Source organism: Myotis myotis, unplaced genomic scaffold, assembly GCF_014108235.1.
Source record: "Myotis myotis isolate mMyoMyo1 unplaced genomic scaffold, mMyoMyo1.p scaffold_m19_p_3, whole genome shotgun sequence".
NCBI classification, from domain to species: Eukaryota; Metazoa; Chordata; class Mammalia; order Chiroptera; family Vespertilionidae; genus Myotis; species Myotis myotis.
In genome coordinates this window covers 57,710,026-57,724,356 of record NW_023416335.1, presented here as the reverse complement: position 1 = coordinate 57,724,356, position 14,331 = coordinate 57,710,026, and the positions used below count along the sequence as shown (strand labels likewise).

General features: G+C 44.6%; 1 protein-coding gene across 14 annotated transcripts in view; it reads left to right on the top strand.

The window, feature by feature from the left end:
- The first annotated feature begins 4,713 nt into the window (after window positions 1-4,713).
- LMO7 (LIM domain 7) overlaps window positions 4,714-14,331 on the top strand; it is a 211,847-nt gene continuing 202,229 nt past the window's right edge. For 4 of the 14 annotated variants that reach the window (XM_036300673.1, XM_036300669.1, XM_036300668.1 and 1 more), the window contains exon 1: window positions 4,715-5,047. In XM_036300673.1, coding sequence (XP_036156566.1) covers window positions 4,988-5,047 — 60 coding nt within the window. In that variant the 5' untranslated portion in view covers window positions 4,715-4,987. Of the gene's footprint in view, window positions 5,048-14,331 lie in introns of all 14 variants that reach the window. The other 10 variants (XM_036300672.1, XM_036300670.1, XM_036300667.1 and 7 more) reach the window with 6 other exon arrangements.

Here is a 14,331-nt window from a genome sequence, read left to right as displayed (position 1 = left end):
GCATGGGCTTTTAAAACCTTTTTTTTTGTTCTTAAATATATTTTTATTGATTTCACAGAGGAAGGGAGAGGTAGAGAGAGATAGAAACATCAATGGTGAGAGAGAATCATTGATTGGCTGCCTCCTGCATGACCCCCACGGGCGCTTTAAAAAACTTTTAATATGTATTGCCAAATTACCTTAGAGAAAGATTGTAATGCTCAGCCGGCGTGGCGTGGTTCAGTGGTTGAGTGTTGACCCATGAACCCAGGAGGTTCCATCCCTAGTCAGGGCACAGGCCTGGGTTGCTGGCTCGACTCCTAGTAGTGGCCGTGCGGGAGGCAGCTGATCAATGATTCTGTCTCATCATTGATGTTTCTATCTCTCTCTCCCTCTCCTTTCTTCTCTCTGAAATATATATATATATATGTGTGTGTGTGTGTGTGTGTGTGTGTGTGTGTGTGTGTATATACATATTTAAAGATTGTACCACTTTCTCCCACCAACAGCTCATTTCATCACTTATGAATAAGAACATGACAACTGTACTGTTTTTATTTTTATTTTTTTCAATCTTTCTTTATTGATTAAGGTATTACATATGTGACCTCATATGTACTGTTTTTAAATGTTGAAAAATACCTTACATTTCTTTGGAAAATAAATGATATTCATCATGTTTCATTATTGTGAATTTTATTTTAAACTTCCAAGGCAGGTTACCTTTCTCTATAGGTCTCTATATACAAGTTTCCAGAAGGATAAAACACTCTAATGATTGATGCTAGGAGGCAAAGAATTGACTTGAAACAGAATCTGCAGTGCCTTGCAGCTCTTTCCATGTGAGTATCTGAGAAAACAAAAGAAATTCCCATTTATTAGGAAAAAATCCATATTTGACACATTACTATGAGAGAGAGAGAGAGAGAGAGAGAGAGAGAGAGAGAGAGAGAGAGAGAGACACTAATGGGAAATAACCATCATTTCTTGAGAGTCTATTCCATAGCAGCAATTCCCTGAGCTTTTACATATACCGTGATATTTAATTCTCATAAGAACCCTTTGAAGTAGATATTATTTCCCACATTTTTCAGATGAGGAAACTAAAGCTCAGAGAGTCTGGAAACTTATTAACCTTAGTCAGTCAGACTCCCAAGCCCAGGCACTTCCTGTGGTTCTGGGTTGCTGTCCCCAAAGCTATCAATCAAGTCACAGAGCAGCAGCTTTAAACAGTGTAATATACCTGTAGAGTAGCTGTCATAACGACACTCATGAAGATTGAGGAATGTCTGTCTTCCTACTAGACTGGAAGTACATGAAGTTCAGTGTCTAAATTTTTAAAAAAATTTTTATATCACTTATGACATCTAGCCCTTTACATACATAAAGTGGTCACTAAATAGATTCAACAGAATAGATGTTGAATAGCCAGAAAGAGAAAAATATTTTCTGTTATCCTTTATCCTTTCATTCTCATTTTTGGTTTGGTCTGATCACAGTATAGCCAGGAGGCAAAGAGATGGCCCAGTCAATGGCCTCCCACTTCAGCAAGAACAATTCTCAGCTCTGCTAAAAAAAATCCATTGATTACAGAGTGCCAATGAAAAAATGGTTGAACAAAATAAACAAAAATAAACCTACAAATAAAAATCATTCTCAAGAAGTCACCCCAGCCCTAACTGGTTTGGCTCAGTGGACAGAGTGTCAGTCTGTCCCAGGTTCGATTCCGGGCAAGGGCATGTACCTTGATTGCGGGCACATCCCCAGTAGCGGGTGTGCAGGAGGCAGCTGATTGATGTTTTCCTCTCATCGATGTTTCTAACTCTCTATCCCTCTCCCTTCCTCTCTGTAAAATATCAATGAAATATATTAAAAAAAAATAAAATTAACCCAGAATTTATGTAACTTATTAAAAAAAAAAGTCACCCCAAACAGGAACAATGTGGGTGAAATCTTTATTCAGAAGAGTAAATAGGTTGTAATCCAGCCTTTAGAGCAGTGGTTCTCAACTCTCCTAATGCCGCGACCCTTTAATACAGTTCCTCATGTTGTGGTGACCCCAATTTCATTGTTACAAATTGAACATAATTAAAGCATAGTGATTAATCACAAAACAATATGTAATTATATATGTGTTTTCTGATGGTCTTAGGTGACCCCTGTGAAAGGGTCGTTCGACCCCCAAAGGGGTCGCGACCCACAAGTTGAGAACCGCTGCTTTAGAGCTAACTTCCAGGTAACAGGAAATACAGAGGAAATAGAATTATGTTGAAGGCACCACAAAGACACCATAACATAAATCCAGAAGGCTACCTCTGTTTCTTTTATGACAACATCATTCTAAAAATAGATGGCAGGGAGATGGGGGAGGCTAGTCTGGGTTAAAAAAAGATGTAAACAAATGCAATGTGTGGTCATTGTTTGGAGCCTGGTCTGAGGTAGTCAGCTGTTAAAGACATAGTGGGATCAGCAGGGGGAATTTGAGTCTGGATTGGCTATAAATTGTAAAACCGAGGGTCCGTATGAGTTTGATTAACTTTAAATCCTAACGCTAGAAATCATCTCTCTGTCTCCCTTTCTCTTTCCTCTCCTTCCCCTTCTTCAGAGACCTAGCCTTCCCCCAGATAATCAGCGACCCTCCAGGCAGAAGACAGCAGCTGGGACCCGACTAAAGGTCCAAAGGTCTGGACCTCTGCCAGGCTAAAGGTAACATCTTTAGGTTTCACTTCCTAAGCTGGAACGACCACCCTGCCTACTTTCCCATGAGACCTGACAGGGACACTGGAAACAGACCTCAGAGCTGTCCTCCAGACCTGAAGAAATAATTCATTACCTTTACCTCACCTCACACCAATCAGCTCCCCACTCAATGGAACCCCCACAACCCATGGTGTGTTGTGGTTTTGCCCTATATAATCTGTAACCTACACTCCATCCGGCTTTTGAGCATTAGCTTCCCTAACAAAATAGCCAACAGTGCCTGACTGGTGTGGCTAAGTGGTTGAGCACAGACCCATGAACCAAGAGGTTGCTGGTTTGATTTCAGTCAGGGTACATGCCCAGGTTTTGGGCTCGATCCCCAGTAGGGGGCTGGCAGGAAGTAGCTGATCCATGTTTCTACCTCTCTCTCCCCTCCTCTCTCTCTAAAAATCAATAAAAGCATATTTTTAAAAAAGGTAACATTTCTTCACTTCAATTCTTAGTGTCTAGTGTTTGGCTCAGCTAGTAGGTGGACACTTTCCGTTCTATAACAATTGATACTAGGTAATTATTTTTAGCTTTAGTTAATTGTGAAAATGGTAATATGGTTATGTAGAAAGTGTTCTTTTAAAATTGAGATGTATATTGAGGAGTGAAATATCACAATATCTTTGCTTTAAAACTTCAGCAGAGCCAAACCGGTTTGGCTCAGTGGATGGAGCGAGGGCCTGCGGACTGAAGGGTCCCAGGTTCGATTCCGGTCAAGGGCATGTACCTGGGTTGCGGGCACATCCCCAGTGGGGGGCGTGCAGGAGGCGGCTGATCGATGTTTCTCTCTCATCGATGTTTCTAAGTATCTCTCTCCCTTCCTCTCTGTAAAAAATCAATAAAATATATTTTAAAAAAAACTTCAGCAGAAAAGGTGATGAATAAGGCAAAGTGTAAACAATCGTTAAATATTTGAGGTCGTATTTCATCATAAAGAGTAAATAGTCAACCAGGAGAAAGAAAAAGGGTTTAAAAGAGGAAGAATCCATTCTTACATTCCTCCAAGGTTGCTGCCATTACCCTTTGGTTGCTGCCATTACCGGGTTTCAGCAGCATCTGAGTGCGGTCCCACGGGAGTCAAGACAGGTGAGCAGGCTCCTTTAGGATCGGATTTGTGTGTGAAAAGAACCCAAGCGAGCCAACCCTCCAGCACTGTGCACCTACCCAGGGACGCTGGGGATACGTCAGCTCATGGCCCCTGAGTGTACCCAAACCACCACGCGTAGACGGACGGACGCTCAGGGTGAGGGCGGTCCTAGGATCCGAACCGGGAGGAGAGGGCAAGGGGCGGGAGAAAAGCCGGATCCCCCCACTCCAACCCGCTGCGCGCGGGCAGGTACCCCCCTCACCCACCTGGAAGCAGGGCGGAGCGCGCTAGGCTGGGGGAAATGGGCGGCGTGCGCCCAGGCCACTACCCTCACCTGCCGCCAGGAGGGCCTGGGAAGCTGGGGTGGGGACCACCGCGCACCTGGCCGCGGGGCCGCAGCCGTGACCGCGGGCTCGGCTGGAGCGGGAGCCGCGCGCCGCGGGTCAGGCCGCAGGTGCGGGCGGCGGGCTGGGCGGGGTCGCGCTGCCCGCGGGGGAAGTTTCTTGGCCGGGAAAGGTGCAATTGTGTGCAGCTATTCCTGGTATTCAGGCGGCCTCGAGCCGCGGGGGCGCCGTTTCCAGCGGCCCCGGGAGAGGGAAGGCGGCCGGGCGGGCGGAGGCGGGAGGGATGCGGGCGCGGGGGCGCATCCCCTCGGGGTGGAGCTGCGGTCCAGGCGGGCAGCGCGAGCGGGAGCTTGGCCCGGACCCGGGTCCCTGGCTGCCCGTGGCATCCCCGGGCCCAGACAGGCTGACCACAAAGGCAGTGGCGGCCGGGGAGCCCGGGGGAGCCGCAGGGGGGCGGGCGGAAGCGGAGACTGGGCGGCCCGGGGTGGGCTGGGGCGGGGCCATTGGGGAGGGCAGTGGCGCCCAGCGACTTGCAGCGACTTTTGAAGTCCGAACAGTTGTCGGAGCCGCGCGCCGCCACGGGTCGCCCTCCCCGCTGCTTGTGTCCCGGCGGAACCGGGGTAGTTTTCCAGAGTCCGGAGAGAGCCACGTCTTCAAGTTCTTGTAGGTTCGAGACCTTACCGATCTGCGGAGCGCAACAAAGGGAGGGAGGACCCGAGCGCCTCGCAGCCGGAGCCGCGGCTGGGGGGGCGGCCGAGACCGCGAGCGACCCCGGCCCCTCCCCGCGCCCACGCGCCTCTCTCCCCCTGTCGCCCCGGTCCTGGCAGCGATGCAGGAGGACGAGGCCGGCTGCGCCGTGGCGTTCGCCGAAGCCCAGAGATGGGTGGAGGTGAGTGCCTTTACTCCCGTCCCGGGGCCAGGGCGCTTCAGCCTCTTCCCGGGACCTTCCCGGGCGCTTGGCTGCGGGCTGGTTTGCGCATGCAGCTGGGGGACTTTGGAAGTTCTGCTTCTCCGATTCTTTAACGTCCAGCGAAGCTTAACTCTGCCCTCCCCCGCGACGGTCTCGCCGAGGTGCCCAGAGCTCCTCTGCCAGGGCACGTCCCGGCGCCGACCCACCCGGGTGCCGGGACTGCGCATCCCTGTGGACCAGCCCAGGAAGGCTCCGGGCCCCCGGGGTGTCTCCCTGAGGGACGGAGCCGGCCCCGGGTCCTGCGGTGCTTTTCTGTGGAAGATGTGGAGGTGCCCGACGCACGCTTGCACGGCGCGTGTGTTGGGTGGGAGGGCTGGTGGGGGAGTGTAGCTCTGGGGCGGTGCGTTCTCTGAGGAATCCAGAGCCCTGGGGACGGGGATGGGCGTGGGGGTGGGGGGTGGGGGGTGGAGGTGGGGTGGGTGAAAGTCAGGGCTTGTATTTATTCAGAGTCTGCATTGATGAGATGAGCTATCCTGGGGTTCCTCACTAAAGGGTTGTTACTTTCCCAGCTGTGCCCCAGAGGCAAGATCTTCCATCCCCTTCTCTCCCATTAAAAAAAGAAGACGGCCTTTTAGAGGCTTCTTCATCAACATCTTAGGGTTAACATGTGTTGAAGGTTAACTCCAGGCTTCTGGCCATTATTCTGGATGAAAAAGGTGACTTTCTAAATGACGCTAAAGAAGTCTTCCCAGTAGACGTGAATCAAGAACAATTGCAATCGTTGCCTGCACCTGCCTTGAAGTCATTGAGGAGTTATTGATGTCAGGTGTTAGCTTATTCTTAGTTCAAATTTAATACATATTCAGTTCATTTATATTTCAATGTCTTAAAGTATTTAAAAATGAAAATTAGGTTTAAAGATTATGCTATGGAAAATACCATATTCAAGAATTCCAAAGCAAAGGGCTGAAAAATAATTCATTTATCCTTAAATAAATATACTTACGTTGAAAAAATAAAGAAAATAACTTTCAACATTAGACTTTTTACTCTAAATAAAGGAATGTGAAATGTGAGTAGCATTATCCATTAGACAGTAGGGGAAGTCTAAGAAATTAACTTTTGGTGTCTTTTCTGGACTGAAACTTTGAGCATCTGAAGGTGACTTAGAAAGATGTGAAGGGGGGGGGGGGGTGTATGAGGAGGTTGGGAGGAGAATAAACACGGTATTTTGAATTGAATTGAGAGTGGAAAAATTCCAGTAATGTAGTTAAGAGAAGTAACTTACCTCATTCATCAACTTGGAAAAGTCAGGGCTACTAAAGGTAATTTCCCATTAGTAGTGTTTGTGTTGCATAATTTTAGAAGAGAAATTAAATGCCCCTTTTTGTATTTGAGTGTTGGGGATGGAGGGAGGGAGAAGGGAAGACATATGGGGACATTTTTTTGGTCACACATGGCTCTCGTGTGGAGTTTGTATCTGCATGTTGTGTATTTGCTTCAGGAAATCTGTGGCTATGCATGATTTCACACATTTTCTTTTTAGTATGCATACTTTTGAAATCTGGAAATTCCTGGTTTATTGTAGCTTGCTCATAATTGTGTAGGACTTCTGTGAGAAAGTTATGTTTAAAAAAGTTGGGGAAGTGTTTTGTGATAAAAGATATAGTGCATGGTAAATGTGCTCATCTTCCCACTCCCATCCCACCCCGTCTAAAAGTGTTTTTCAGCAATGATGTGGCAACTCTAGTATTTTGTTCATCATTAGCAGAGAGCCAAATCTTTTTAAAGGTTTTGGTATATGATTTTAATGTAATTAATCAAGCTAAAATAAGCGATTTTTTTCCTGGTGCCACAGGGAGGAAGGCAGTGTGTTTATTGCAGATATGTGAATAAATGGATTTATATATTTACATACTCTTTGCTCTGCTGTGGGCACTTGAAGCGACAGCAGTGTGTTCACTTTTAGGTTTATTTTCAGTGTCCAGATTTACTTGTCTCCTTAGCTTTGCCTTTACAACCAAAACACATAATTTAAAGTATTGTTTTTGCCAAAAGAAGCCGAATGAATGACTCTCTCATGGCCACAACCTCTTTAACTCTGAGAACCCCTAATTTGAAGATAAAATATTGGTTCCAAAGCCTATTTTATAAAGTATTTTGGAAAGTGAGGAAGATTATAGTGTAAATTTTTCTCTTGCTTGCTAATATTCTTGCTCCATTTTTCCTTTCTGCTATACTTTACATATATTGAAACATAAGTGGGTCATTCATATGTGTGTGTGTGTATGTATATAGACATATATGCATTATAATAGAACATTATATAATATGTACATTATCTATACTATGATCTTCTATCTTTATTCTTAGCTGCTGCTTTGAATAACCCAAGGTCAGGAAACTCCAATAACCTTGTAAAACTTTGGTGACCCGAGTCCATGTCAGTATGTCCTTGCCATTTCCACTCTCCATCTGTGATTTTTACATAGCTAATGTATTATTGCCACATCAGAGTTAAAGTTTTATTTGTTTTATCTTGGGAGGGAAGGCAAAGGAGTGAGGAAAGGGCTAGTGGTTGTTATTCTGCCAGTTACTATCATTCGATGACTCTTGCTTTTATTCATTTCAAATTGTACATAGATACTTTATAGTGTATTTATACCTAACCTCAGGTTAGTTTTCAATTCTAAACAAATGTAGGAATGCTTCTCTTTGAGGTAATTCAGCATAATTCTGTTGGATAGTATCTGGTTGGAAATGCTGTTTGGAATATTAATAATGTTGCAGAGCTGGTTTATGATTAAACACTAGTTTAAAACCAAATATGTGGTGGTTTGAAGGCAAAGGCAGAGGGGAAGCTTGATTTCAGGAAGGTCATGGAGTGGGTGATGCAGTGGTGGGAAATGCAGCGCGAACCCTCTAATTTTAGTCCTTCTCTGCAGCACCTTTTCATTTTCTGTGCCTAATAGTTTCCTCTGCCCCTCTGTTTTGAGGCATTAACATGCCTTGTAGTAATCAGTCAAAATACCAGTGAGATTGGACACTGGGTATATGGCTCATTGCATTGGTTGGTCGCCTGTTTCCGGTGTGTGAGTTAACGTACCTGTCTAGGTTGAGGTTTAAATACAGTAATAATATTTATGGCTAGAGCAGAAGAGGCTAACTTACTTCACCACCTCCCTGCTCACCTGCTCTTCCTGTTATCTCTGGGTTTGATTCTTTAGTATCACTGTCACCCTGCAGAAGGACTGAAGGGATGCCAACAGAGCTCATTGCCATGCCTGGCAACCGAATATGAATCCTTCCCTAGTGCTTCCGGCTGGTCTGTTTCTCCACCAGCCCCCATTTTTATCCTCCAGGGATGTTCTAGTTACCACCTATGTTTAACTTTGGTGCTGAATCATGAAAGAATTGCACTGTGCAGGTACCCCATTGATATAGGCAAAATCCTTCCGAGTGGTTTTCCTCTTTCCTGTAAACTGCTTCCCTTCTCCTAGTGTCTGGTCTGAAAGGGTTTGCCTGGTGCACATGAATCCTTGTGCATGCCAGTGTTGTCTGTAGATGCAGCTCTCATGGTTTTGTACTGTTGCTTTCCAGATGTATGGAGAGTGACAAACATTCATTGGAAAATGTTACTGAATTCATAGAACTTTTTTGGGTAATTACAATAGAATTTCAACTAACGGAAATTAAAGTGGAAAATCCTATGATGGTAAATATTTGTTAAACATTTTAAATTTTAGAAAGCAATTCTTTCCCTAGCCAGTTTGGCTCAGTGGATAGAGCATTGGCCCGTGGACTGAAGGGTCCCGGGTTTGATCATGGCCAAGGGCATGTACCTCAGTTGCAGGCTCAATCCCCATGTGGGAGGCAACCAATCCATGTGTCTTTCTCACATTGGTGTTTCTCTCTCTCTCTCTCTCTCTCTCTCTCTCTTTCTCTCTCTCTCTCTCTCTTTCTCTGTTTCTCCGCCTCCATTCTCTCAATAAAATCAATGGAAAAATGTGTATGCATGCATATAAGCATAACCAATGGACATAAGACACTGGGGGATAGGGGAGGCTAGGGGACTGTCAAGGCGGCGGGGGGTGGGGGGGGGGGAAGGACACATATGTAATACCCTTTATAATACTTTAAGCAATAAAAAAAAAAACAATGGAAAAATATCCTCAGGAGAGGATGAACCAAAGAAAACCAAAAAACAAACAAAAAAACCCCCAACCAATTTTTATACTATCTGTTGCTGTCAAAATTATGTTTTCAGAATAAAAACCTGATTTTGTTATCCTTGTTTTTTGGGGAATCATGAGAAGATTTTTAAAGTCAGGAATCTATATATATGAAAGCCTAAGCAAACAAGTGACCAGTCGATTGGTAGCTATGATGTGCACTGACCACAAGGGGGCAGACGCTCAATGCAGGAGTTGCCCCCTAGTGGTCAGTGTGCCCCCACAGCCAACCTCCTGCAGTCCCTTCTCAGGGCCGGCTGGCCCCCTGATCAACCCCAATCGCTGGCCATGCCAAGGGACCCCACCCCTGAACGAATTAATGCACCGGGCCTCTAGTCCTTACATAATGCCATAAAGTGTAGCATTCACAACCCTTTATAATCTAGTCTCTGCTCACATATCTAGCTTTATTTTGAAGCCAGTTTATCCATAACTATTTGTGTAGTTGCAAGATAGCATAGAGATTAAGAGAACAGTTTTGTATATTACAGCCCAGTACTAATCTTTTTTTTTTTTTTTTTACAGTTTTCATTTTATTTTTATTGTTTAAAGTATTACATATGTCTCCCTTTTCACCCATCGACCCTTCCCCGGCCACTCCCACCCCCCAGGACAAGCCCCCATCGTCCCAGTGTCCCTGTCCATTGGTTATGCTAATATGCATGCATACAAGTCTTTTGGTTGATCTCTTAATCCCCCTCCCCCCCGGCCTTCCCTCTGAGGTTTGACTTTTCGTTCAGTGTTTCTCTGTCTCTGGATCTATTTTTGTTCATCAGTTTATGTTGTTCATTATATTCCACAAATGAGTAAGATCATGTGCTATTTATCTTTCTCTGACTGGTTCATTTCACTTAGCATAATGCTCTCCAGGTCCATCCATGCTGTTGCAAATGGTAAAAGTTCCTTCTTTTTATAGCAGTGTAGTATTCTATTGTATAGATGTACCACGGTTTTCTAATCCACTCATCTGCTGATAGGCATTTAGGCTGTTTCCAAATCTTAGCTATTGTACCAGTAAATTGTGCTGCTATGAACATAGGGGTGAATATGTTCTTTCTGATTGGCGTTTCTGATTTCTTGGCATATATTCTTAAAAGTGGGATTACTGGGTCAAATGGGAATTCCATTTTTAACATTTTGAGGAAATTCCATACTGTTCTCCATAGTGGCTACACTAGTTTGCATTCCCACCAGCAGTGCAGAAGGGTTCCTTTTTCTCCGCATCCTGGCCAGCCCTTGTTGTTTGTTGATTTGTTGATGATAGCCATTCTGACAGGTGTGAGATGGTACCTCATTGTTTTAATTTGCATCTCTTGGATGATTAGTGACTCTGAGCATGTTTTCATATGTCTCTTGGCTTTCTGTATGTTCTTTTTCAGAAAGTGTCTACGTCCTTTGCCCATTCTTTGACTGGATTGTTTATCTTCCTTTTGTTAAGTTGTATGGGTTCCCTGTAAATTTTGGAGATTGAGCCCTTCTCTGAGATAACTTTGGCAAATATGTTCTCCCATGCAGTGGCCTTTCTTGTTGTTTATTGATGGATTTCCTTTTTTTAAAAAACAATCCAATAAATCAATATGTTTTTATTGGTTTGTAGTGAGAGAGGGTGTGAGAGGATGAGAGAGAGAGAGAGAGGGAGGGAGAGAGAACATTGATCAGTATTAGTTTCTTCCCATACGAGCCCCAACCAGGGACTGAATCTGTAACCCAGGTATGTGCCCTTTTGGGGTACAGGACAGTACTCCAACCAACTGAGCTACCCAGCCCAGGCCCCTGTACTAATTTATCTTTTAACTGGAAGTTTGTATCTTTTGACTACTTTCAGCCAATTTAGGGTGACCACAGTTAACACTGCTGTATATATATTTGAAAGGTGCTAAGAGAGTAGGTCCTAAAAGTTTGCATCACAAGGAAAAAAATGTTTTTTGTGCGTAACTACATGAGGAGATGGATGTTAACTGAACTTACTATGGTATTCATTTCTCTATATACTGGTATGTAAGTCAAGTCATTATGCTGAACTCCTTAGACTTAGAGCTGTATGTCAATTACCTCAATAACTGGGGAAAAAAAGTAAGGAGGAAGCACAGTTTGGAATCAAATCACTGTGCAGGTCCTGGCTCTGCTATTGCTCCTGCGGGCCTCAGTTTTCTTCTTTGAGCCTCCCCCGGCGGTCCTGCCGTGAAACGCAGTTCGTGCTCCCCAGTCCTTGCGTGGGTTCCTCACGCCAGGATGCCCTTTCCCCCCCTCCAGCCTGCTGTGACCCCACTGCTCCTGATTCCTCGTTTACCTAATACCCATTACTCGCTCTCATTCCTCCAAACTTGGGTTGAAATCAACCTTTATGTGAGGCCTTTTCTGAACCACCAAACCTTCACCCCACCCATTGTTCCTCTTCTTTGTTGCTTGTGTAAATCTATCTTTTTGCATACTGTGGTATAATTCTATCCATCTCTCCATTTTAGATTATAAACTCACCGAGGGCAGGAACAGTATCTTATCTCTCGCAGGAGGCTTTGGCATGGTGTCTGATAAAAAGACTGCAGCTTTAACACAATTTAAAAATGGGGCTTTAAGGACAGTTGGTATAATGAAAGTTTACCCAGTGTGTAGTGAAGGCATTTAGGAGGCAGCCTGAGTCGGCCTGGTGAGCCAGGCAGGCTCACAGAAGAGGTAGCATTTGAGATGAGGCTGGAGTGGGGCTAACACATTTGCCCACTGGGCTCGGACTTTGTGGCTTTATAACTAGTTGCGAGATCTTGAAGTTGCATTCAGCACAACTTTTAGCAATTGCTCAGGGTACTTTATTTTTACTTAGATTATGTTTCCATGCAGTGGAATGCATATATTTTAAGTGTGCTTTTGCAGGAGTTTTGTCAAATATATATACTCATGTACCCAGCACCCCAATCTGAACATAAAACATTTTGGCCCTGGCCAGGCAGCTCAGTTGGTTAGAGCATCGTCCTGATACACTATGGTTGCAGGTTTGATCCTGATCAGGGCACATAAGAGACCAATCAGTGAATGCATTAACAAGTGGAAAAATAGATGCGCGTTTTCTCTCTCTGTCTCCCTTTCTCTCTCTCAAATCAATAAAAAAATTTCTTATCCCTTAAGAAATTCCCTTCCAGAAGGAGTCAGTCTCTACCTCACATACAGACAACCACTCTCCTGATTTCTTTCTAATAGCTTTCTTAGGATAGTTTTTTTTAAAAAAAATTATTTATTTTTTGGTTAATCCTCCTCTGAGGATATTTTTCCATTGATTTTTAGAGAGAGTGAAAGGGAGAGGGAGAGAGAGAGAGAAACATTGATGTGACAGTGATACATCCATTGGTTGCCTCCTGCACATACCCCGACCATGCCCGGGGAACCTGCAACCCAGGTACATGCCCTTGACTGGAATTGAACCCAGGACCCTTCAGTCCACAGGCTGACACTTTATCCACTGAGCCAGACTGGCTAGGGTATCTCTCATTGTAGTTTTGAACAGCCATACAATGTCTTGATATCAGTTTGTTCCTTTTTTACTTTAGCAGCATTTTACTATCACTTAAACACCTCTTTGGTTGGCAAACATGGAAGAAAGGATCCTAGGACAGGAAGGGTGGTGGAAGAGGGAGTTCAAAAAATCCTCTTGGGAAGGAACTGATTCACACAAATAGGAACCAGGGTAGGGATGCCTTTAAAATAGTCTGACTACAGGAAGTATAAACAGATAAGTCAAGATATTTCCTGAGGAACTGGGAGGATTCCAGCACAGTGTCAGTCATTCTGGATCCTCCCAGTGTGCTGGTGCACTGAGAGCTGAAAGTGGACCTGTTTTAAAGGACGGTGTCTTTAATGAAACAGTGTCCCTGAACCCATTAGAGAGGTGGGCTTATTGGGTTTCCCCAGTGAGGAAGGATGAAGCTGATACAAGGTGTGTTCTGTCCCCTCTAAAGGAGATCACAAAAGGCTCAGAGTCTGTCCTGGTGTCCAAGTCTCCAAGGTCATGGATATGGGAGGGCCATTAAGGAAGTGTCCCTGGGTTGTCTTGCTTTTCGTTTGGGTTTTTTGGAGATGGATCTTTGGAATTCTCAACAAAATGATGAGATGAAGAATGGAACAGTTGACCGTTTTGAGGAAGCAGAGCACCTTGATGTTTCTTCATCCGTTTGTAAGGCCTAGAAATTCTTAAAGCTTCTCCCAGGCTGAGAGGAATCATGCCCTGATGTGTGGCAGGGCGTGTGCTGACTTACTCAGCCCATCTGGTTCCTGCCCTTCCATGCAGTGCTTGAGTGCAGTCTCCCTCTGCATGCCAGGGTGCTTTGGCCCCTAAGGAACTGCTTTGGGACTAACTGGTTCCTTTGACCTCCCCCTTCCTTTCTAAACTCCTTCTCAGCATAACAGCATTTGAGTTCTAGAAAAGCACTTGTTTCGAGAATGTTAAGAAATACACAACTTCAACCAATTTGCCCGACTCTTCTAATTTGGAGAAACTAGACTTTGGAGGGTGAACTGCTTCATCTGTTACCATCTGCAGATGGAGCTGTTTGCATTGCTCCCCTGTCCTACAGAAAGTTCTTGTTGAAGGAATGAACGTTTTGTGTCCAGTCAAAAAGCTTGGCTTATTTAACTGATGTTTGCAGATCGTATTAAGTCTGTTAAGTGTCTGTCACAAATGTATTTGAGTCCAAGGAACAATAAATTATGCGTACCTGTGCTTACTCTTTAGTTTCTGAAGGTAATTATTGGGTGTGTTTCTTTAAAAGTACCTTGGATGTACCCAAAGCTCTTAATCAGGGTAAGAGCTGTCACATGTGCACAACTTGGAGAACAGAGATTTAATGCTGTCAGTCTGCCCCTCTGCTCTAAGGAGATGGACATTAGCAAATTCTGTAAATGAATCTGAACACAGCCCCATAAGCAGCCTTCCCAGATTGTAACTTCTTCCCCGATGGGGTGCTTGAAGACTGGCTCTAATTTCTGGGTACAGTATGCTCAGTTTGGTGCTTGAGTGAATTTACTAGTAGATGATGTTGCACA